This window comes from Lithobates pipiens, unplaced genomic scaffold (genome assembly GCF_037356315.1).
Source record: "Lithobates pipiens isolate NorthernLeopardFrog02 unplaced genomic scaffold, aLitPip1_a1.2 Scaffold_16, whole genome shotgun sequence".
In the NCBI taxonomy this organism is placed as follows: domain Eukaryota; kingdom Metazoa; phylum Chordata; class Amphibia; order Anura; family Ranidae; genus Lithobates; species Lithobates pipiens.
In genome coordinates, this window is record NW_027507748.1 from 154,964,241 (window position 1) to 154,990,569 (window position 26,329).

General features: G+C 43.0%; 1 protein-coding gene across 2 annotated transcripts in view; it reads left to right on the forward strand.

The window, feature by feature from the left end:
- The window catches only part of LOC143982180 (4-hydroxyphenylpyruvate dioxygenase), an 81,450-nt gene that overhangs the window by 3,277 nt on the left and 51,844 nt on the right, over positions 1-26,329 (forward strand). Inside the window, exons 2-5 of one of the 2 annotated variants that reach the window (XM_077480668.1) lie at positions 17,949-17,975; positions 19,330-19,392; positions 21,701-21,805; positions 25,278-25,320. In XM_077480668.1, the coding sequence (XP_077336794.1) occupies positions 17,949-17,975; positions 19,330-19,392; positions 21,701-21,805; positions 25,278-25,320 (238 nt within the window). The remainder of the gene's footprint in view (positions 1-17,948; positions 17,976-19,329; positions 19,393-21,700; positions 21,806-25,277; positions 25,321-26,329) is intronic. The other variant, XM_077480669.1, reaches the window with a different exon arrangement.

Consider the following 26,329-nt stretch of genomic DNA (forward strand, 5'->3'; position numbering starts at 1 on the left):
TTCTAAGCAGAAGGGGTGCATAGTTCAGGAGAGAATAATTGGGATCTCTCCATGGGTATTTGGATTCCGAGGTAACGGATGGAGGTAGAGCCAGTTTTAAATGGATACCTAGTGGAGACCTGGCGAAGGACCTTCTGGGACAGTGAGATGTTCAGGATTTCTGATTTAGTATGGTTTACTTTAAAATTGCTCAGCATGCCAAACCTTGCAAATTCGCAAAATGGGGTTGGGTTACAAACAATAGCAGGTCATCCGCGAAGAGCGCCAGCTTAGAATGAGTGGGGCCTATCGATACACCTGAGATGTTGGGGTTATTGCGTAAGGCTATTGCTAGGTGTTCCATGACAAGGACATAGAGAAGGGGGGATAGAGGACAGCACTGTCGTGTCCCATTATGAATGGCAAATGTAGGAGACAGTGAACCATTTACCCGAATTCTGGCAGAAGGTGAGGAGAAAAGGGACATAATTCGGGAAAGCATTTTAGGACCCAGACCTATCTGTTGCAGGGACATTCGAAGGAATTGCCAATCGACCCGGTCAAATGCTTTTTCGGTATCGCCGTCAAAAGGCATAGAGGGATAACACGGGTGCGGGCATAGTCAGTAAGAAGCAGTGTTTTCAGGGTGTTATCCCTTGCCTCGCGCCCACTAACAACACCCACCTGGTCCAGATATATAAGGCGGGGGAGTAGCGGTTGAATTCTAGTAGCTAATATTTTGGCATATATTTTCAGGTCCACTCCAATTAATGATATGGGCCTATAATTTGCACACAAGGTAGGGTCTTTGTCTGGTTTTGGAATAATGGTAATGTGGGCTTTGAGCGTTTGTGGAGGAAACGCTGAGCCTTCCCATAGGGGGTTAAACACCTTAAAGGGGATCAGTAGAGGGGCAAATGTCTTGTAGAATTTAGGGGTAAAACCGTCAGGTCCTGGGCTTTTACCGAAAGGGGTGGCCGATATCGCCCCTACTACCTCGTCTGCTGTGATTACTTGCTCTAGCTCTTCTATAGTATCACCATCTAATCTAGGGAGCTCAGTTTCCTTGATATAGGACTGTCCGTCAGGCGCAGGAGTGTAGGGTGGGCTAGAGGTGACGTTGGACGGTAGGTTGTACAATGTTTGGTAGAAATCTCTGAACGTTTGCGAGATCATGGAGGGCTCGTTAAGCATTTCTCCAGAAGGGGCCCGAATATGGGGTATAAAAGTGGAAGACGTGTTTGGGTGAAGGGTGCGGGCCAATGGTCTACCACATTTATCTCGGAATCGGTACTGATGTAGAGCCAGTCTGTCCGTATAAGTACGAGCTGAGGCCTCATACAGGTCCTGGAGTTGGGATCAGGCCAACGAGACCTCCATCAGAGTCACCAGCGTAGGGGCTCGTTTATGTTGGGTCTCAAGGTCCTGAAGCTTTTGTGTTGCTGAGGTTATTGCAGCTGAACGAGTCTTTTTCAAGCGGGTCCCCACCTGGATGAAGATTCCTCGCAGGACAGCTTTAAGCGCCTCCCATTGTAAGGGTAGCGAGGTGGTGTCCGAAGCATGATCCGATAAGAAATTAGAGATGGTTTCTGAAACCTTGTGGGAACACTCATTGTTCATGAGAAGGGAATCATTCAGCCTCCATGTCCATTCCCTCACTGGTGTGGAAGGGATAGACAGTGTCAGATAAATAGGCGAGTGGTCAGACCAGACCATTGAGTCTATTTCACATTCAGGTGACCAATCCAAGCAGCTATGGTCAAGAAGAAAGTAATCAATACGACTATAGGAGTGATGGACCTGTGAGAAGTGGGTATAATTGCGAGTTGTAGGAAACAGTGCCCGCCAGACGTCGATTAAACGGAGGTCGTACATAGCCCGTTTAAAAGCCCTCAACTTAGTAAAGGATATGGATGAGCGAGAGGTGGACGAGTCTAAGAGAGGGTCTAGGGGGGCGTTAAAATCCCCGCCTATGATTAGTTTACCCTCTGCAAATTCTGACAAGATCTTCATGTATCGCAGAGCAGTCAAAATTTGGTTAGTGTTTGGTAGGTAGAGGTTGGCTATAGTGAATTTGGTGCCCCATAAGGAGATCTTAACGAACACATACCTTCCCTGAGGGTCCGACATCTAGTCTATCAGGGCAATCAGGAGCGTTTTGTGGAAGGCAATAGAAACGCCTTTAGCTTTCTGAGAGGGGTTCGTACTGTGGAACCATTTGTTAAAGTACCTGTTGGAGCAGGAAGGGGTGGAGTCTGTGTGGAAATGTGTTTCCTGTAACAGTAATACGTTGACCTGTTGTTTATGCATTTGGTACAAGATTTGTCCTCTCTTGGATGCAATATTGAGGCCATTTACATTGTACGAGCAACACTTCAGGTGAGGATGAGATAGTACTGTGTGGGCCATAGTGGAATGAGGATAAGAAAATCAGGGTATAGACTGAGGGGTGGGGGGGGGGGGGGAGAATCGGAAGGGGGAATTTAAAGGGTAGCAGAAAGAATATTAGTGCAAAATTAAAAAGGGAAAGAAGAAGAAAAAAAAACACCTAACAAAGGAGGGCACTTAGATAAGGAGCCTGGCAAATCTAAGGGGTCCACGAAAACGGGACACCACGTGAAAATTCACGAAAACAGGCACTATTTGTGACCGGCCTATTGAGGGTTAGGGGTCGAAGCAGAGAATCTGAGCCGTGAGCCCAGTAGCACGACAGGCATGTAAAACTTCACTGAGGCACATCAGTAGAACAAAACATTAATACAGAGCACACAACGGGTCCTCCATGAGGGGGGCAACGGAATGCATGGGCAAATCGCTCCACGCCGGCACAGCCCCCCCCCCCCCCCCCACAGAGGAGACATCAGTCTGTGAGACACCTCATGAGAAGGGAGCAAACATTTTAGCATATGTTAACCAGTTACCCCAACAGGGGGCCTTGGAATCGATCCGTGTAATAATACCGAGAGCATGGTAGGGTAAAATTATCCGGTGTATAAGAAACCGTGAGTAGATAACTATGGAAGCCCACGTGGATATTGGCAAGAGACCGTGGACCCGGCCGGTCCATCTGTCGCCTCTCCATCCACATCCAGGTGGGCCTTGACCGCTGAACATTCGGCGAGTAGACTTGTACAGTGAAGTATATTAGGAACACAACATTGACATATCGAGATCAAACATTAGCAACCCGCCGTTCTATTGCCTCTCCCGAACCCCAGTCAGTTCCAATACACTAACAAAGGGCAGGGAGAAGGTCCATCTTTTTGGTGCACCAATTTTATTGAGGCATTAGTGTATGCAACCAACCACCCCATCTCCCATCGTGGCATATCCAACAGATTATATGAAGGGACAAGTAAGATGGGAGGAGGGGAGAAACAGCAAAAAAAAAAAGAAATACTGCCCCAAAAAAGAAAAATGTGGCCTGTCCAGGAGACAATGGGTAGGCATGATATTGAGATGGTGCTAGTCGTAGTATGAGCATTGAGATAAGTCCAAAAGGTTTCTTGGAGTTACTTTAGTCTTCCACAGAGGTAGGGTGACGTGGTCCAGGATCAACAGAGTGCGATGCATACTTCGAAAGTCTGTGGCGTTGTGGAAGAGGGTCCTGTGTTTGTACCCTAGAGTAGTTGTCTGGCGGGTCCAGCCAGTTAGGTACATCGGTTGGATCTTGCTCCAAAAAATTGAAAAAGGCTGGAAGTTGATCCGGATCAGAAAGGACAAACTTATGCTCGGCCCTGGTCACCTTGATACTGAAGGGGTGTCCCCAGGTGTAGGTTGCTCTGGCTTGACGTATAAGGTCTAGCAGTGGGCGGACCATTCGGGGCATGTGGAGGGTATTGCGAGAAAGGTCTGGGTATAGGTGGATAGCTGAACCGTCAAAGTCCACAGGACCCAAATGCCATGCTTTGCGCATAATTTCTTATTTCAGGATGAAATAATGAACCCTGCATAGGACGTCACGAGGGCGGTCGTTATGTTCCCTCCTGGGCCCCCCAACCTATGCACCCGGTCTATCTCAATAGGGGTCAAGGGTGGAAGCTCAGGAGTATGCATGCATATAGCAGCCTGGGTGGAGCAAGATGGCAGCCTTTCTTGGGTTCTGGGGCCGTATCAGCAGCCCGTGCATTAACGGGGGGCAGAACCATGAGGGTATGCCGTCTATGGCAACAGACCACCAGGCCAGGATTTACAGGGGGTGAGGGAGTCTAGTGTGGGGCCCAGAAGAGATGGGGGTGTAGCAAGATGGCCACCTCTCTGAGTCTCAGTAGCCAGGGACCCGGCTGCAAATGCAATTATACACAAGCAAATGCCCCCTTAACAACCCCTTTGGGGGTCTCCAGTGATAAGGCCAGGGTGCTCTTGAGGGTGAATGGGGGCGGATTGAGCCCAGGGAGGACACAAAGGCCTCCGGGTGTACCAAGATGGCCGCCGTCACTTACCAGGACCTTCCTGGGTGATCTGCGGGCAACTCAGAGAAATCTTCAGGCCCCAGGTGGCGGGCTGGATGCCCCCGGTACTCCATGGGTGGAAAGACTGTCCCTGAGCTTCGAATTCCGCCGGAGCTCGGCCTCCGGGTGGAGCAAGATGGCCGCCGCTCCTCCGTGCAGGCCGAAGCCTCAGACTTTCCCGCTGGGCGGCCGGAGCTCCGCGGACGGCGCGCACGCTCAGCTTGTGTGCCCCTGCGTCCTCTGATGTGTCTAGGGCCTCCGGTGAGGTCCGTTCCGCTCCGGTGGACGATAAGGCGCTAGGTGTGTGCTCTAATAGCCAGAGCTCACCCCAGGCACGTCCACTCGGGTCTCCGCTCGGCCACGCCCTGTTCAAAATAATTCTGTTTTAATGTAGATTTCACACAGCATCCCAACATTTTTGGAAATGGGGTTGTAGTGGCCATAATGCAGTATTTTCCTGAATGAGGTATTTCATGAAAATACCACACTTTGACCACAAGGTGGTGCTGATGGTCATAAAAAATAGACACATTACAGTGAATTTTTTGTGATGGCTGGGCGAATGGCCAGACATTAACATACTGATTTTATTTTATTTTATATAAATCGGCCCTGTTGTCTTCTGAATTATTATACAACACTTGGGGGAATTCTGTGAAACATTGTACTGTGTTATTACAGTCCAAGTAACTAGTGATGCATTGAAAGTGCCTAACTGGCACTAAAGTTTAAAAGTGTTCCTCTTAAGTGGGACTTTTAGTGGGAAAAAGACTACTTGGGGTTGAGTGCGTATTGGATTTTATTTAATTTGAAGTGATCATATGAAAAGAAAAAAGAAATATAATATATTTTCCATAGGGAATGCAAGTACAGACAAGTAATACATAGGATGCAGTAAACTCAAAAGCAATAGAGTATGAGGCAATCACAATCATAAGAACCATAACACATGTGAACTACCAGTATGGGGAAAAAAACCGGCGTGTTTCCAGTAAGACACTATTCTTCAGGGGCACTGATTGGAAATAGCACGGTATACATATATCTGTAAATAAGGGAATAATTTATGAGCATTTGATCAGGAAATATACAGAAAATGCAAACAAATAAGGAACAAAAGACTAAAAAACAAAAATGCATATATATATATATATATATATATATATATATATATATATATATATATATATACACATATACACACACATACATATACACACACAGTGCCTTGCAAAACTATTCGGCCCCCTTGAACTTTTCAACCTTTTGCCACATTTCAGGCTTCAAACATAAAGATATAAAATTTTTATTTTTTGTGAAGAATCACCAACAAGTGGGACACAATTGTGAAGTGGAACGAAATCTATTGGATTTTTGAAACTTTTTTAACTAATAAAAAAATGAAAAGTGGGGCGTGCAAAATTATTCGGCCCCCTTGCGTTAATACTTTGTAGAGCCACCTTTTGCTGCGATTACAGCTGCAAGTTGCTTGGGGTATGTCTCTTTTGCACATCGAGAGACTGAAATTCTTGCCCATTCTTCCTTGCAAAACAGCTCGAGCTCAGTGAGGTTGGATGGAGAGTGTTTGTGAACAGCAGTTTTCAGCTCTTTCAACAGATTCTCGATTGGATTCAGGTCTGGACTTTGACTTGGCCATTCTAACACCTGGATACGTTTATTTGTGAACCATTCCTTTGTAGATTTTGCTGTATGTTTGGGATCATTGTCTTGTTGGAAGATAAATCTCCGTCCCAGTTTCAGGTCTTTTGCAGACTCCAACAGGTTTTCATCCAGAATGGTCCTGTATTTGGCTGCATCCATCTTCCCCTCAATTTTAACCATCTTCCCTGTCCCTGCTGAAGAAAAGCAGACCCAAACCATGATGCTGGCACCACCATCTTTGACAGTGGGGATGGTGTGTTGAGGGTGATGAGCTGTGTTGCTTTTACGCCAAACATATCGTTTTGCATTGTGGGCAAAAAGTTTGATTTTGGTTTCATCTGACCAGAGCACCTTCTTCCACATGTTTGGTGTGTCTCCCAGGTGGCTTGTGGCAAACTTTAGATGAGACTTTTTATGGATATCTTTGAGAAATGGCTTTCTTCTTGCCACTCTTCCATAAAGGCCAGATTTGTGAAGTGTACGACTGATTGTTGTCCTATGGACAGACTCTCCCACCTCAGCTGTAGTTCTCTGCAGTTCATCAAGAGTGATAATAGGCCTCTTGGCTGCATCTCTGATCAGTCTTCTCCTTGTCTGAGCTGAAAGTTTAGAGGGACGGCCAGGTCTTGGTAGATTTGCAGTGGTCTGATACTCCTTCCATTTCAAAATGATCGCTTGAACAGTGCTCCTTGGGGTGTTTAAAGCTTGGGAAATCTTTTTGTATCCAAATCCGGCTTTAAACTTCTCCACAACAGTATTACGGACCTGCCTGGTGTGTTCCTTGGTCTTCATGATGCTCTCTGCGCTTTCAACAGAATCCTGAGACTATCACAGAGCAGGTGCATTTATATAGAGACTTGATTACACACAGGTGGATTCTATTTATCACTATCAGTCATTTAGGACAACATTGGATCATTCAGAGATCCTCGCTGAACTTCTGGAGTGAGTTTGCTGCACTGAAAGTAAAGGGGCCGAATAATTTTGCACGCACCACTTTTCAGTTTTTTATTTGCTAAAAAAGTTTAAAATATCCAATAGATTTCGTTCCACTTCACAATTGTGTCCCACTTGTTGGTGATGCTTCACAAAAAATAAAAATGTTATATCTTTATGTTTGAAGCCTGAAATGTGGCAAAAGGTTGATGTCCCGGATTATTTCTTTCCTTCATTGTTTTTAACGCAACAACTATACGGATGCAGCAATTATTATGCCTCCTGGCAATACTTTATGGTCAGTACTGATGGTTATATTTTTATTTTTTGTCATCGCTCCATGACTGACTGGCACATTATTGGAAAGCTCCTGATTGCAAGCAGCGAACAGGAGCTTTCAATTAGCCGCCGGTAACTGTGCCTGGAGCGTGGCACAGCTCTATTGGCACTATTGCATGCCTCCGGGTGGCCGCATAATTGCGTACGCTCAGTGCAAAGAGGGTAAGGCAGCATAAACACTGGTTAATTTTAGTTGGAAAATTTTTTGCTGAAATTACTGGATGATACATAAAGGCATAGTTTCTCTTTTTTCAAAAAAGTGCCAATGCAGCTTAGAGACAAACACAAACCATGTAGCTTTGACTAAAGTTAAATAATACCCATGCTATATGTGAAGGCCATTTACGTACCTCCTAAAACTTGACTGAAAACCCCCCAAAGATCACACCATTCCATCTTGCTTTTGTTGCTAGGATGTTGCTAAGGGATTCCCAGCTGTTAATGTACACTTTCACCATCAAAGGAGCAAGAGCTTTCTATGATTCAAACCCCCTCACATGTGCTTTCTCTCCCCTGATATAGTAGCAATGGACTCAGCATTTGAGAGCCCGCAGACCTGTGAAAGAGGTCTTGAAACACCTCCAGGCGATGAGAGCATTCCCCTGGAGCTGGACTCTGACAATTGAGAAAATCTGCATGCCAATTTTTCACTTTTCGAATGTGCACTGCATTTTCAGTTAGAATGAGGTTCGCTGCTTATTGAGCTGTGCAATTTATTGTGCCTCCTTGATGTTTTATTTAAGACTGCAACTGCTGTTGCATTGTCCAACTGAATCCCGGTTGAGTGTTCTTGTTGAGTGGACCTCTTAAGTCCAGCATTGCAGAGACAATGAAATCACCTTGAGTACCAAGATGTTCAGGAGTTGAACTTCTACCAATGACCAAGTTTCCTGTACCGAAAGAGCATCCAGAACTCCTCCTCAGCCTGAAAGCAAGCCTTGCCTACTGGTCAGTCAAATGGGACATACTGAAGTCTTACCATCCTACGCAGCTATAATGTTGAGTTGCAACAGTCTGAAATGAAACTGGTGTACAGTACCACTTTGAAGGAGGCTACCATAAGGTCCAAGACCCTCATGCAGAAGCAAATAGTGGAGTGTCTCATAGATCATAGGCTCCAAGACCCCGAAGTCAGAAGAAAACCCCTGGACGGCGGCGACTAAGGAGAAAGCCGAGCTCCTCCGCTAGTAAAAGAGCTAGCAGAAGATAACGGAGTAGTCTGGTGAGAAGACCCCGAAGACAGAAGAGAAGACCCCCGGAGCTGTCTAATAAAGTATTTTAAAAACCTGTGTTGTGTGTTTTTTATTTATACTTTTTTCCCCCGTGAATGGGTAGGGGTACCATGTACCCCATACTCATTCACATAGGGTAGGGGGCCGGAATCTGGGGGCCCCTTATTAAATTTATTCTGATAAGCCCCCTGCCCGCAGACCCAGACAACCAATGGCCTGGGTTGTCGGGAAGAGGCCCTTGTCCTCATCAACATGGGGACAAGGTGCTTTGGGTTTTGGGGGCCGCAGGGCCCCCCTTCCCCAAAGCACCCCCCATGTTGAGGGCACGCAGCCTGTTACGGCTCAGGAGGGGGGGCGCTCGCTTGTGCCCACCCCCTTTCCTGGCTGGCTGGGCTGCGTGCTCACATAAAGGTCTGTTATGGACTTTGGGGGGACTCCCACTGCGTTTTTTCAGCGTAGGGCTTCCCCTTTAAGTCCATACCAGGTGACAGGGCTAGCAAGGTGTCAATCTCGCCGATGGGGCGGCGACATTGACTTCCTTCGCTAGTCCCGTCTACCTGGAGTCACGTTCAAAATGAATGGACTTTTCTCTGTGTGTGGGCAAGTCCGTTCATTTCAAAAAGTCCGGTCATGTGTGGGCAGGTCCGCTCGTTCAGAAAGTCCAGCGGACCTCCGCTGCAAAGTCCGGCGGTTTGTCCACCGGATAGTCCGATCGACTGTACGTGGCATAATACTATACCCTTGTACACACGGTCAGAAATTCCGATGGAAAATGTCTGATCAGACCATGTTGTCGGATAATCCGACCGTGTGTGGGCTCCATCCAGAATGTCCAACCAACAAAGTTTGAGAGCTTCATATAAAATTTTCCGACAAACATGATCCGATCGGACTCTGTCCGATCTTTTGTAGAGAATTACAATCGTACAAAGTGCCACGCATGCTCAAATCAAATTACGCAACCAAAGCTATTGCCTACTAGCCTCTACGTAGTCCCGTCGTAACGTACGAACGTCATCACTTTCCGAACGATCAGATTTTCAGACAACTTTGTCCAACCGTGTGTATGCAACACCAGTTTTGGATTTTGTGGCCGGAATGTCTGACCGTGTGTACAAGGGCTAAGATCGTGTATCTTGTAATATACAATTACAAAAATAAGTTCTGGGAATAGATACACTTTGAGTAATGAATAACATAATATAGTTATAATAAATTTAAAATGATTGTAAACCCTTACCTTGCAAAATAACCCATTCAGTTTAAAATAGAAATAAAAGGCAAATAATTTGTGTATCGAAATAGAAAACATTATAAACGCGGTTTTTCTCTTTCTTATAAGTGATCACATTACCTCTGTTCTCAGCTGCAAAAGAGCTGGGGGGGAGGGGAAACAGCACTGAACTTCCCAATGATAGGCTGTGCATAGGTGGCGTGTCAGGACAAGCCTGATAATTGGAGAACAGACTGAGTTCACAGCATAGATGAAGAACTGACTAAGGAATCAGAGGAACTGGCAGGAAAATTAGAAATTTCACACAAAGGAAGCAAAATTAAGAGAACAGCATACTTTTTTTTTCTTTGAGGCATATTTTTGGTTTAGGAGCAGGGGCGGACTGACAACTCATGGCAATAGGAGAAGTTTATGGGGCCCCTGGTCAATAGGAGATTATGGGGCCACACAGTATATACACACACATACATACAGTATATACACACAGACACACAATATACACACACACACACACACAGTATGCACACACAGAATACACATACACACACACTGAAAAGGTACTGGAGAGGAGGGGCAGCTATAATCTTGGGATTTTTTTAAAAACACAGATTTTTACATACTGTCCCTGGTTTTATTGAGGCTGGCAACCCTGATGAGGCCCCTTAGTGGCATGAGGCCCTTGGGCAGTGCCGAGTGCCCGAATGGTCAGTCCGCTCCTGTGTTTTTCCTGTAACAAGTGTTGCTTTATTGGTAGCTGCTTGCCAAATTAGAAGAAGAAATTTACAACTCCAAAAATATGTAGATAGGAGCCGTGGTTTGTGCAACCCCTGAAACAATTATAGCGGCACGATCCAACCTTCTGACTGGCTATCCATGCTGGATATGACTTCTAGCGAGAATCAGCGAGCGTCCTTTTATGAAACCCTTCAGAATAGGATATCTACTGTCAGCATCTTTATATACATTTTATATTTAAAAAATTATAGACTTATGAATGAATAAAGCGAGCCCACATGTTTTGGAGGAGAATGTAGTATAGTGGTATTGGCTGTAGGTTTTGTCAAAATATTTAGGTTGGTTCAAAGATGCAAAGTGAGTTTCTTGTAATAGGATTATATCTGTCCCTAATCTTTTGTAATGACAAAAGGCTTTTTAGCGTTTCTGGGGGGAGTTAAATCCTTGAACATTATGTGAAAATATCCTAAGACCCATTGGTAGATATGGGGGTGAATGAGTTATTATAAAGAAGTGACACATGAATTTGGATGGGTAGTATTAAATCCAATAACAAACCTACAGGCAACTCCAACCCCACAGGGGGATAGATTTGTGCATAGAAAAATATAACACCAATAAAACTATTTGCTTGATCCATGTCACCAGTATAATACTAGCTGAAGTACGTAAAATTATCAACAGGTGAGAGAATGTCTGATCTTCCAAAGTGTGAGAAACAAGTAAAACATGCTACAAGGGCAAAAAAATAAAAAATTGAGAAATGAGTGGGACTCAAGAAACATCATGAGACCTGACCATGTAAATTGAAAACAAGGACAAATATGTCCAATACTTGCAGGCGACGCCCAAGGAACCAACCTAGGAATACTAGGGGTGTTATTAAGCTGCGGCTGCAAGCAGGGGGACAAACTAGCGACAGCAGATGAGCCGAGCTTTTATTTTTGTATAATATGTTGATCATGCATGAGGTAAATATCATAAGGCACCTATAAAGTGGTTGTATTTAGAACATTTTAGGCTAAATAATATAGTTATATACAATTTAAATTTAAGGATGACTCCAAAGAAGTTTTAGCTAGTGTTAGAGTAAACCCAACATTAGGAGGATTTGAAAGGAATTAAACAGATAGGAACAGTAGAATCAACATTAAATCTCAGTATATCAGCAAACCACTAAAAAATCATTGCTTATTGAAGTTCTGTGTAGGAACTATCAGTGACCACTAGGGTAGTTATGAAGCAGTAAAAAATCTAGAACACAGGTGTCAAACACAAGGCCCACGGGCCGAATCCAGCCCCCCAGGCCCTTTCATGTGGCCCTCACACCTCTCCTGCAGCTGCAGGAGAGCTCCAGCCATCCTCTGGTCCTCCTCCAAAACCCTACTTTCTGCTTTCCAGCAATGCATCCAGCTTCTTCCCAGCAGCAGCATAAGGAAAGGGGGTGCACTGTGATGTTAGGGAAAGTAGGGGACTCAACTTCTGATGATGGGGTGTCTTGGCTCTTGACATCTAATGTAAGGGGAGGGGTTGCCCTGGACATATAATCTTACAGATACAACCAGCCCTTTTGAGGACAACCATAATGCTGATGCAGACCACAATGAAATTGAGTTTGGCATCCCTGATCTAGAACATAGATCTAGTCTCTGTAACTGAGAGTTAGAAACAAAACAAAAAAAGAGCAAAAGGTATAGATCTTCTTTCATCAGGTTGTAGATTGAAGTCGTTAGACCATTTTGTGTGATCTCAAGATGATCTACTGAGTAGTAGCAGTCTATTTTTCCTTATCGATGATGGTAGCTGCTGGGAGATAGAAGGATCTTTATGAAAGTGAACATCTTTTAAATCTATTAAACTTTAGCAAACAACTTGAACAGGAAAAGATGGTTGAAAATATATTTTTAGGCAGCTTGATCATTTGATCATAATGAAGGATTGGCACCATATTCTTTGATCTCTTTGATCCCGACGAGATGAAGAGGTAGACCAAATGGTCGATGATCTGAGGGTTGCAGCTGGGTGGATGTTTGGTTCTTGCTCAAGCAGGCCAATTTAATTAATAGTTCCTTGCCTTCAATGATGTTGTATACTGTGTAGATTGTACCGTTATGTGGCACCATTAATTTGAATGAGAATCTCCAACGATATTTGATTCTTGCAGTTTGCAGGATGGAAGTGACCTCCCTCATTCTGCGTCTCCTGTCTTGCGTTGCAGGAGAGATATCAGGGAATATCTGGGACTTGCCACAGTCAAAGTTGATATTAGGAGTGTTTCTAGAGGCACGCATGACATCCTCCTTTGTGAGAAAGTCATTCATGGGGGGGGGGGGTTGGGGGGGGGGGTGTTTGTCAGGTGGTGCTTTGGGACGGAGAGCCCTGTGAATCCTGTCACATGTGAAAGCTGATATTGTGATATTGGTTTATCAGTTAGAAGATTGTGGATTAGTTTGGAAATGGATGGCATTAGATCAGTCGCTGACTCGGGTATCCCTCGTATCCGTATATTATTACGGCTATTTCTATTGTCCAAATCTTTGACTTGGACTTGCAGATATGATAAGTTGTCAGCTATAATTTCATAATCTTTCCTGAGGTCATTATGGGCCAGGGAGAGTTTGTCGTGTCTAGTCTCTAAGATGTCAGTGTGACCGCCTAGAGCAGAAAGTTACTGAGAGAAAACATTGGTAGATTTGTGCAGCTTTGTCTGTATCTTGTCTACCAATTTCTCATAAATTGCTGATAAACTAGCATCTAAATCCGCTTTGGAGAGTGGGGAGAGAGTACTCACTGTCCTTGCTTGAAGCTATTTGATCCAGCGTGGGGCTGCTGGAGGCTGCAGCTGTCTTGGTGCCATTTTGCTGCATCCTTGTAATCTCCTTGGTGCGGAGTAAGTAGCGAGTTAGCGAGTGCTGGGAGCGGCAACTATGCGTCTTTTTGACCAACGGCATGCACAGGATAGTTCCCCAGGGGTGCATGGGTAAAACAGGCGATTTTTGTAGCTTATGGCCCTGGGAATCTTGCTCAATTGTCCAGGTCTGGCGGAGTTGCTCTCAGACACGTCCTTCACAAATGGTGTTGCGCATGCGCCCCCCACAGGATATTTTTTTATATAAGTACATGGTACAGCCGGCACATATCAGGAATTTGATATGTTGGTTTTACATATTCTTTAAAGTATATCTAAAATGAAAGCTCTTTATAGTTTTGGATAGAGTTTGGAATGATAAAATCCTCCAACATTTTTTTTTTTGCCCTGTGTTCCATTCATAGAACTACCTTTCCTTTCTGACCCATAAGCACAACTGACAGGGGGAGAAAATTCCCTCTTAGACACCAGAACAAGTGACTATACAGAATTATTATTATTATTTTTTATTCCAAACCTGTTTTATTTGGTGATAAATATAGTTAATGTAACAAACAACCCATAGTCAAAGGAAAAAATAAGTTGTTAAATGAAATGGACCATGGGCGTTCGCCCCAAGTGCGTATCTGCTTAAAAAAATTGATTATTCAGTTGCATAATCAGAATTTTTTTTTTTCCTCTCACTTTTGGGCCTGGTGACAACAATCACCAAATGGAAAAAATCTCTCCATTGCAGAAACAGACAGCAATAACAGACTGGAAAAGGTTCAAACCTCTTTCAATCCTATCCAAAATGGGAAAAAAAATTGACTTTAGATACTCTTTATGATCAGTAACACAGTGCCTTGAAAAAGTATTCATACCCATTGACATTTTCCACATTTTGTCATGTTACAACCAAAAACATAAATGTATTTTATTGGGATTGGTATTTTTAGTGGCACATAATTGTGAAGTGAAAAATGATAAATAGTTTTCTATATATTTTACAAATAAATATCTGAAAAGTGTGGCATGCATTAGTATTCAGTCCTCTTTACTCTGATACCCCTAACCAAAATCTAGTGGAACCAATTGCCTTCAGAAGACAACTAGTTAGTAAATAGAGTCCACCTGTGTGTAATTACATCTCAGTATAAATACAGCTGTTCTGTGAGGCCCTCAGAGGTTTGTTAGAGAACCTTAGTGAACAAACATCATCATAAACGGCCAAGGAACATATCAGACAGGTCAGAGATACAGTTGTGGTGAAGTTTAAAGCAGGGTTAGGTTCTAAAAAATATCCCAAGCTTTGAACATATCACGGAACACAGTTCAATCCATCAATCCATTCATTAAAGAGTATGGCACAAATGCAGACCTACCAAGACTTGGCCATCCACCAAACTGACTGGGCAAGGAGAGGAATAATTAGAGAAGCAGCCAAGAGGCCCATTGTAACTCTGGAGGAGCTGCAGAGATCCACAGCTCAGGTGGGAGAATCTGTGCATTTTGCGAGAAGCCATGTGGGGGACACAGCAAACATGTGGAAGAAGGTGCTCTGGTCAGATGAGGCTAAAATTTAACTTTTTGGCCTAAAAGCAAAATGCTATGTTTGGTGAAAAACTAACACTGCACATCACCCTGAACACACCATCCCCACCGTGAAAAATGGTGGTGGCAGCATCATGTTGTTGGGGATGCTTTTCTTCAGCAGGGACAGGGAAGCTGGTCAGAGTTGATGGGAAGATGGATAAAGCCAAATACAGGGCAATCTTAGAAGAATACCTATAATGCCGCGTACACACGACCGGACTTTCCGGCAGACTAAGTCCGACGGGATCGGTCCGTTGAACAATCCGATCGTGTGTGGAATAATCCGATCGTTTTTCTTTAAAAAAAATCAGACAGACTTAGAAATAGAACAGGTTTCAAATCTGTCCGATGGACTCAATTCCTATCGGGAAAAACATTCATCTGTGTGCTGGTCCGACGGACCACATACAAAGCAAGGGCAGCTATTAGATACTGGCTATCGAACTTCCTTTTTTAGTCATACGTCGTACGCCATCACGTTCAAAACAAAACTGACTTTTGAACGGACTTAGTCTGTTCGTGTGTGGGCAAGTCAGTTCGTTCAGAAGTCCGTCGAAACTCAGTCAAAAGTCTGTCGGGAATCCCGTCTGGCCTTTTCTGTCTGAAAGTCCGGTCGTGTGTAAGCGGCATTAGAGTCTGCAAAAGACTTGAGACTTAGGTGGAGGTTCACCTTCCAGTAGGACAAAGACCCTAAACATTTACATCCAGAGCTACAATTTCATGGTTTAGATCAAAGCATATTCATGTGTTAGAATGGCCCAGTCAAAGTCCAGACCTAAATCCAATTGAAAATATGTGGCAAGTGGACAATCCACAACTTGTGGCAGGTGACGTGGCAAGTAACGTGGCAAGTGGACAATCAACAACTTGTGGCAGGTGACGTGGCAAGTGTACAATCCACAACTTGTGGCAGGTTAATAATTCTGTTTTTTGAGCTTGGGGAGGGTCTATGATGTTATCTTAACAAAATGCTTCTAGACGCAAACGCGGTAAAACGCCGCTAAATCACGGTAAAATCGCGACACAACTTGTGGCAGGTGATGTGGCAAGTGGACAATCCACAACTTGTGGCAGGTGACGTGGCAAGTGGACAATCCACAACTTGTGGCAGGTCACATGGCAAGTGACCTGGCAAGTGGACAATCCACAACTTGTGGCAGGTGACGTGGCAAGTCACGTGGCAAGTGAACAATCCACAACTTGTGGCAGGTGACGTGGCAAGTGGACAATCCCCAACTTGTGGCAGGTGACATGGCAAATGACATGCTAAATACAAGTACACTGCTACTCGCACAGCTGCTGCTACTTACTCTAGTCTCACAAAATGGCTGAAATAGTTAATAATACTGTTTTTTGAGCTTGGGGAGAGTCTATGATGTTATCTTAACTAAACGCTTCTAGACGCAAACGCGGTAAAACGCCGCTAAATCACGGTAAAACCGCTGCAAAACGGGTGTTTCTAAGCTCCGGTTTCAGCTTTTGAAAACATGTGTTCAGCAGAGTTTGCACCGGCGTCTTGTGTGCATGGGGCCTTACAGTATGTGCCACTTTGTGTTGGTCTATCACATAAAATCACAATAAAATGAATTTATGTTTTTGGTTGTAGCATGACAAATGTGGAAAATTTCAAGGGGTATGAATGCTTTTTCAAGGCACTGTATGTGCTGAAAAATTATATAAGTGTGCAAATATAGCCTTTTACCCTTTCACTTTTAATTGTTCATACTGTTCCATGTCAGCTCTACAGAGCCCCAAAATTGCGCAAGTCCAAATTTCCTGCCTAATAAAACAAACAAAAACATTTCAGGAGAAAATGCAAACTATCATTAAAAACACTTTCGCCATCCCTCAAAATGTCTGTGTTAACGGCCTCTGAACTTCTGCCAAAATGAGCAAGGAGGAAGCACACCAGACAGAACTGTATGCCCTTTCTTTATCCCTCTGAATTTTATTACATTTAAGAATGGGTTCACACTGGTGCTCTGCAGTTTGGCTGCAGTGTGACTGTATGTGCAGTTTACCCACAAATTCAGGTGCACTCCTATTGAATTCTATTAGATTGTGTGTTTTCATGAAAGCATATCAAAGTTCTTATGAGTATTTAATGAGCTTTCTGGAAGGGCACTGTCTAACAGAAGTACACCTAAAGCCGCGGGTAAACCACAGACCACAGCGTACCAATGTGAGCCCGCTCTAATTGTTCATCTTCATACAGTTATTTCCAGGGAAGGTCTGGAGTGTAGAAATAATCATTTTAGAATGACAAACTGTTGGGCATGCATCATTTGATTACCTAAATTAGATTATAAGCATAATTTAGTACCATTTAGTAATTGTACCTCAAGCAGGTTCACACATATGGGGTGCAGGAAATTCAGAGATCCCTGCATGTTTCCTGCACTGCATTGCAATCACACTGTGTTCAAAATCCTCTGCAGGTGTCAATACAAAGTTGACAAAATCACAAAAGGAACGCAAATGCGCTGAGCTTTGCCCACACTGGATTGCGTAGTACAAAATGACCATCTGTCTTCAAAGAAGGTGCCTACACTTCTTTGATGTGATACGGTCTGATTTGAGCCCATTCAAAATCAATGGTCTCAAATCGCACTGTACTGAATCACATTGAATGCGGTGCAGTTCCTGTGTGAGTCACATGCGGGTTATAGTGGGAACTGGGTATTGGGAAGCAAACACAGGTTTACAGAATTATTTAAAGGTTTATTAGAATCTTTAGCCCCAAGTGATTTAATAAATTCTTCATATGAATGAAATAACTCAACCATAAAATTTAACAATTGAGCACTTTTATTTTTTAATTTACATATTAGATGTTTCTTGTTTGCATATTTATAAAGTTAACTTGGCTACAATATATATATATATATATATATATATATATATATATATATTACAAACTTTTTTCTATTTTTCAGACTTCTTACACTGACAAGGGCGAGAAGGTAATAAAACATTTCTTGAAAAATGTTTGCAGGTTAAAGCTGAAATCAGCCTTACATTCAAGTGATTATAATGGCAGAAGGTTTTTTTTTTATCTTCATGCATTCTCCGCATTAAAAATAAAAAAACCTTCTGTGTGCAGCAGACCCCTAATACTTACCTGAGCCCATCTCTGTCCAGCGATGTGCACGAGTGTCTTGGCTATCTGAGACTCTCCCTCCTGATTGGCTGAGACACAGCAGTGGCGCCACTGGCTCCTGCTGCTGTCAATCAAAGTCAGTTAGCCAATCAGGAGAGAGAGGGAGGCAAACCATGGCTCTGTGTGTGTGAATGGACACACAGAGCTGCGGCTTGGCTGGAGTGCCCCCATAGCAAGCTGCTTGCTGTGGGGGCACTTGACGGGAGGGAGGGGCCAGGAGCACCGAAGAGGGACTTGAAGGATCTGGGCTGCTCTGTGCAAAACCATTTCACAGAGCAGGTAAGTATAACAAAAAAAAAAAAAACACAAGACTTTACAATCTCTTTCAGTTTTGTACAGTTGTATAAAAAAAAAATATATATATATATATATAAATACGTATACTGTACATATATAATATATAAATATATATATATACTGTACATACAATGTGTGTATATATATATATATATATATATATATATATATATATATATATATATATATACTGTAGATATATATACAGTATATGTATATATATATATTTTTTTTTTATAATTTCATTAGCATGCTGATGAAGAGAAAGGAGGCACAGGGAAGGCAAACTAAAAAGATTATCTGAAATAAGTTGGAAAGCAGTGTATGAATTGTTTTCTGTTTCCATATAGTGTTAAAGTGATTCTAAAGCTGACCACACATGCATCGAAATTCAGCTGGTTCAGCAGGGATAGGCCAACTTTCGACCCATGTATGGCAGGCTGATGGTACCCAAGTCGATTCATCAATCGAGTTGGGTACAGAAACCTTGTCGGATTTTTGGCATAGCCACTAGCAGTGATCAATGTGTTCTGCCAGCTGGGAAGGCTCCCCTAATTGTCAGAACACAATAACACTGTGGGAGAAATTCCTCCATTAACAACACTGAATGTGTTGATGGTGGAATCAAGCGATATTCTTTCCTTCCACAAGGAGACAATCGGCTATTGAGGCAGCCCATCATAGTAACTAAATCCTTTCTTTATTATTCTGTAAGAGCTAGAGGAAGCCAGTGAGAGCCATACAACTGGAACAGCCATTTTAAACAATTACCTATATGTTAAAATATAACAAAAAAGTGCATTAATATTAGAATTTATTGAAAATGTCAACTCAAATATAACATATTGTTCTATTTTAAGCATGAAAGAGGTCGATTTCTAAACTTCCACCATCTCACGTTTTGGGTTGGAAATGCCAAACAGGTAAGTTATTATAATGCTTCACACATAATGTTGCAAGATTTTCTTTGCAGATTAAGAAGGATTTCCCTTGCCACTCACTGGCAAGCAAATTAAATGTTTGCTCCATTGTAATGAGTGGAGTGGTGGCTGATTGGTCTGGCCTACTCAGGATTCCTAGGGTAAAAGTTTGAATGCTCCCTCCACCCCTGGAAGAAGCTTCCAGAGAATAGGGAGGGAGATTCAATGATCATCTGAATGTTTATCACCCCCTGACCAATTCCTGGAAGAGGGCAGCCAGAAGGTGGCTGGGGAGATCATAAATATGCAGGAGACCTGACAAACTGTTCTTTCCTCTCAAGGAGAGTTCCTGTGCTCCTGGGGCTGCTGGAGAAAGCCCACTAAGTCAATAAACCACCAGTGTATGCTGCACCAGGGGTCTGAGAAGAACAGCTAAAAAAAGGATACCCTTTAAGAACACTGTTGAGTCTGACTCTAGAAGAGGACATTGTAATTTCCCCCTTTGAGGTTCGGCCTGTGGAGACTGGGTGGTAGAGGGCTCCTAGAACACTTTGAGTAAGGATCTTACTGGGGACTGACAGTTGCTCAGAAGTGGAAGGAAACCAGTTGCTAACAACCATCCTTATGGCCTACAGTTGTGGACCCTTAGAAATACTTATATCCCCAGCTACCGCCAGAGAAGCTGCTATTGAGAGCCTAGAGAGAAGCTTGTTCTTTTGCTGTTGTTCCTGTCCATTTTGGAGAAATTCCATGACCCCGGACTTCTCTTTTGTTATAGTTATTGAGCAATAAATCCTAAAAAGAAACCCCCTTGGACTGAGCTTTAATTATCAGTGTGTATGGGTGATTGGTGGCCATCTGGGAGAATCTGTCTGTCTTCAGTGGCCCCTAGCTCAGATAGACTATTTTATAAAATGTCTCTTTATAAGAGCAACTGTTGCAAGTGTGCAAAACCTCAACGTCGAATGCCACTTACTTCTATTGTAACTATGTATGTCTTTTCCACTTCCCTATCTCTCATTGGAAAAAAAAACATACTCTGCTCTTGTAAACAAGAGCCCTTTTTTCCAGTTTCCTGGCCCATGAGGATAGGGACAGATTTCATAGGAGGGGGTGGATGTAGTGCCCTCCTAGTTAGACTGCTAGGCGAATATAGTTTTTGGCTCTATTGTACTCAGTAGAGAGGTGGTTGATTGGTCTGGTCTACGCAATTTTATTGCTCCCCCTGCCCCGGAAGAAGCTTCCAGAGCATAGGTAGGGAGATTCAAATGATCAGCTAAATATTTATCATGCCCTAACCAATCCCCTTAAAGGGAAGCATGCAGAAGGTGGATGGTGAGGTGATAAATATGCCTGAGACCTGACAGACTGTTCTTTCCTCTTCAGGGAGGTTCCAGTACTCCTGAGGCTGCTGCCCACAGGAGAAGGATCACTAAGACAAGAAACCACAGTTTAGGCCTCAGTGCCTGCTACATCAAGGGCCTGAGGAGGACTGCTAAAAAAACGAATGCCTATTTGAGACACTGTTTCAGAGTCTGGGTCTGGTAGAGGACATTGTTGCTTCCTCTTTTTAGGATCTGCTTGTGATGACTCTGTGGCAGATAGCTTTTAGGACACAGTGAGTATGGATCTTACTGGGGACCTACAGTTGTGCAGGAATGGAAGAGAACAAGTTGCTAATTATTGCCCTTATGGTCTACAGTTGTGGGGCCTTAGATATACCGATATCCTCATTGACCTCTAGAGAAGCTGATATTGAGAATCTAGAGAGAAGCTTGTTCTTTCGCTGTTTTTGCTGACCATAATAAAAAGACATCCTCTTGGACTGAGGTTTAATTGTCGGTGTGCTTGGGTGACTGGTGGCCTCTGTACTACTTGGGAGAACTTATCTGTCTTCAGCAGTCACTTCGGTGGTGAGTGCTACAAATGGTATATCTATATTCATTTTTCTAATAAAGAAGATCAAATAATAAGACTGACTTCATAGCAGAACACTTAGCATGGAAGAATGTCTGGAAACCATTATTTAATGCCCTTTGGCGACAAGTTAATATCTCAAATTAAAGAATCTTCTTGAGATCTAAGGAGCATTGTTAATAAATGACTCCATACCCTTTGTTACCACTTAGATGTTGTAATATTAAGAAAGGCAAAGACATATGTAATAATCTAGTCTCATAATTCTGTGTTATGAAGAACAGATGTGCTTCAGTAGAACTCTGCTCATGTATGTGCATACTTTGACTATGTGAACCTGCTATGAACTTCAACTGAAAAATGAATGTGATTGACAGCCAAAATCTCCCTACAGGCTGCATCATTCTACTGTGAAAAGTTGGGATTTGAACCTTGGGCCTATAAAGGTCTTGAGACTGGTAGTCGAGATGTGGTATCACACGTTGTCAAGCAGGACAAGGTAAGCAAGGCGGGATACAGTGTATAATATGGAATCTATATTATTTGATTATGGAAGGTGCTCATTATGTTTTGGTGCAATTTTAACTCACATTATACATTTCCAATATTTTTTATATATATATATAAGGTAACGGAAATAAGGAAAATAAGACAATGCTTAAAGTAGAAATAAAGGCAATATACGGTACTTACATCCTCTCCAATGGATAGGGTCCCTAACAAGCACAGGCATATTCTTCCTGGGTGCTGGTCTACAGGCATCCTCATTGTGAGGCATGGGATTCTCATTGTGTGGAATTTGGCATGTAATTTTTTTTCTTTGGGGGAGGTACCTAGTTTTGCAAGGTACCCAGCTCCCACTCCCGCCTGTGCCATCTAGGTGACTCCTCCCTCCCTGCAATCTTCTGGGACATATCACAGGTCCCAGAAGATTGGCTGGCCAGTGAGGACACACAGTGAGACTCACACATGTGCATTGTGCTCCCAGCTGTGAAGCCGCAAGCTGTCACAGCCGGGTGCCAACCCTAGTGATGCAGGTGTCGCGGACAGGCGGGCAAAGAAGGGAGGCTTCGGGTGGCCACATCGCTGGACCGTGGGACAGGTGTCTTTTTATTAAAAGTCAGCAGCTGCACTTTTTGTAGCTGCTAACTTTTAATAAGCATAGGTCCAGCTGGAACTCCGCTTTAAGGGAAATCGAAGCCTCAGCTAAACACCAAAGAGGGCTAGCAACACAGGGTCAGCAATGAGGTGTTTTAGTGATCAGGCTCCATCAACTTCAAATAAAAGATCACATGTCACCAGCACACTGAAGCCTTTCATAATCTAAGGGCCTGTGGTGGTCGACATTTGTTTGCACCAAGCGGGTTTTGCATTTCCATATAAGTTAAAGAGAATGCAAAACCAGATTGAAGCAGGTCAAACTGATGTCATCGACACTAGCCCAAAATCTGCCAACACAGGCCCTTTGTCTGATTTAACATTAACATTATTATTATACAGGATTTATATAGCGCCAACAGTATGTGCCACACTTTACAATGTAAATGGAGACAATACAGTTACAATACAATAAAATACAAGCGGGTTAAGAGGGCCCTGCTCTAATCTAATAGTGTGGGGCAAGTGGTACAAAAAGTTATAACTGTGGGGGGATGAACTGATGGAAATGACAAAAATTCAGTTGGAGGTGTGATAGGCTTCCCTGAAGAGATGAGTTTTCAGGGATCACCTAAAGGCAGCCAGAGTAGGAGATAGCTGGACAGACTGAGAGAGTTCCAGAGGATAGGAGAAGCTCTGCATAAGTTCCTGGAGTCAACAGCTTGGGAGGAGAAGACAAGAGAGCTTGAAAACAGGAGGTCTTGGGAGGAGCGGAGAGGACAGTTTTGGTGATATTTGGAGACATGATTAGTGATGTAGCTCGGGGCAGAGTTGTGACTTTTTATGCTGTTTGTATTTTGAATTTAATTTGCTGGGCAATCGAAAGCCAGTTGAGAGATTGGCAGAGAGGGGTGGCAGACACTGAGTGTTTGGGTGTTTGGGAAGATAGATGAGTCTGGCAGCAGCATTCATGATAGACTGAAGAAGGGAAAGCCTATGGAGAGGTAGGCAAGGGGAGAGATAACAAGGGAGTGTCTGAGCAGCTTAGTGGTTTGATTAGTTAAAAAGTGAATTTTAGAGATGTTGTTTTTGACAGCGATTGGATTTGGGGCCAAAAGGACAGGTCAGAATCTAGGATTACACCTAGTACCCTGGCCTGAGGGGAGGGACTGATAGTGGTATTATTGATCTTGATGGCATGGAGGGGGGCAAGGACAAGGGGAATATTATCAGCTTGGTTTTAAAGAGATTTAGTTTGGAAACATGGTGCGACATCCATGCTGATATGCCAGTTAGTAAGTTAGTATTGCAAGAGGAAACTGGAGGAGTAAGGTGAGGAGTAGAGAGATAGATTTGGGTATCATCGACATAGAGATCGTATTGGAAGCTGTGGGAAGTTATCAAGTGACCAAGAAAGGAGGATGTAGATAAAGAAGAGAAGGGGTCCAAGAACATAGCCTTGTGGGACCCTGCAGAAAGAGGAAGTGGAGAGGAGAATTATAGGTGACGCAGAAGGAGCACTATGATAGATAGGAGGAGAACCAGGAAAGAGCTGAATATCGGAATCCAAGGGAGTGGGGTTTATTGAGAAGGAGTGGATGGTTAACAGTATGAAAGGCTGCAGAGAGGTCTAGGAGTAAGAGTATGGAGTAGTGGCTGTTGGTTTTAGCAGTCAGTAAATCTTTAGTGAGTTTTAGTAGGGCAATTTCTGTGGAGTGTTATGAGCCAAAGTCACACTGTAGGGGGTGAAGAAGGTTGTTTTCAGTGAGGTAAGAGCTAAGACAGTTATAGACTAAGACTAAGAAACATTGAATGTTCTTCTGTTGGTGACTTTACGATAAAGTCAAAAGGAATACTTTGTTGCATTGGTGATAGAGGTAACATCGAAACCAGCCATGCAGGTAGGGTATCCCGTTATATTTGAATAGTAGAAGGCAAAATAAGAAAATGAATGATAAAACAAAAAAAGACAAATACATAAATAACATAATAAATAACATACACAAAATGCTCAATGAATATTACTAAACTAAAAAAGCTATTAATGTTAAAAAAGTTACTCTAGTTTTAATAAACAACCAGTATGCCCCACTGTGGGTCATATATAAATGTTTGGAAGCTTTTTGTTTATTACACTTAATCAAAATTGTAATCCAAATCCTGCTTGTGTTAGTGAAAGGAAGGTGTAGAACTGCTATGACACTTTGCTTATCATGCTTTATGTAGAACTACAGGAATTTATTTGTATTTTATTTTAGATAAGGGAAGGTTATAATTCTGTATTACCTGTGTCTATTTGGGGGGGGGAGGTGTCCCTTCACTTCCTGTCCCATAGCCAAAACAGGAAGTGAAAGGAAATATCTCCAAAGGGAGGGAATCCATTGGTATCACCAGAACTAGTGTCTCCATTGCAAGATTTCCCTTCTATTCCTGTTCTGGGGACAACCCAAACTTTGGAATTTTATTTCACTTTCACTCTTGGTGATAATGGTAAACAGGACACATAGACGGTGAATCAGCAATAAAAACCTGGTCAGGTGTTCTAATCCCTCTCTACTCTGTCCAGAACTAAGAAAAACTTTGATCTTTAGATCTAGTTTAGTCACAGTTACAGTATACGCATTGCATGTGTCAATGCGGCAAAGGTGTAGAGCAGCTTTGGCCAGCAGCCTACCTCACCTCTGAATAGTGATCGGAAGTACTCATCTCAAAATGCAACTCTCCTTGTAGCATCTGGAATTTGGCAACAACACAGACTTTCCTCACACCACAAAGTTTTGAGAATCTCCAATTCTCTTTCTTGAGACTATGTTATGAATTGCTTTTTTTAAGACATTTAAGTATACAAAGGATTGTTCTGTTTTGTATTTTAGATTTTTTTCGTGTTTCAATCTCCACTCAATCCGGGTAATCGAGGTATGGGTATTTTTTTTAACTATTTTATTTTATGCTTCATACAGTATATAAATGTAATGTTTAAGTAGTACTCAAGTCCAAACTTTTCTTTCAGCTTTTAATAGAGTGGGAATGAAGTAAAAAGATTTTTTTCTGTTTTTTATTGATGTCTGTGATCACGTAGGAGTGATCTTCCCTTTACTTCTTTGTCTTGGGGATAAGAAGTAGAGGGAAGTCAGTCCAAAGGGGGAACCAGACAACAATAAAAATTTGACAGAGGATATTACTCTCCCACACTATTAAAATGTCTAATTCAACTGTTTAATGAAGTTTATACTTAAACCGCTCTGTGGCATGCCCCTCCAGCACTCCCTGGAGAGCCAGAACTGTTGAGGGGGTGAGATCAGCTGGCTCAGGTTCTCGCAAGTGTGCTGAGAGGCTGAGCCAGCTATAGGCAGGCAGATTCCAACAGTATTGTCATGATCCCTGCAGAGCCTTAACCGACTCTGTGACATCAGCCAACAACGGGCTTTAGCCTGCTGTCGGCTGAACCTGCATCACAGGAGTGCACTCATGTGACCCACAGGAGAAGTATGGCCACAAGAGCTTTGGCCATACTTCTCCTTTAAATATGACCTATGTTTGCAATGTATCAATAAAGAGGAAACTTTAGGGGCAAACAGTTCACAGTAAAACAAAGATACAGTATGTGCCACCAGGACTGCTAAACTACTGAATAAGCCACTAACTATAAACTATCTAAATGCTTTCAGGCAGGTAACAACCAAGTCTGGAGGACCTTCTGGAAGACCTTCTAAACTCACTGTATTAAGGAGCACTCAGTTAGCACGGGTCTATTAAAGCAGAAGTCCGGGCAAATTTTTTTCTCCATGTCCTTGTTTCTGATCTCCTACCTTCACCAATGTTGCCATCCATGTTCTTCTGAGCTCTGAAGTTCCTCTGTAATAGGCTGCTGAACTTTCTGAAAAACCGTTATTACCTGCTGACATCCTTTTTGTAAGACCGCTGG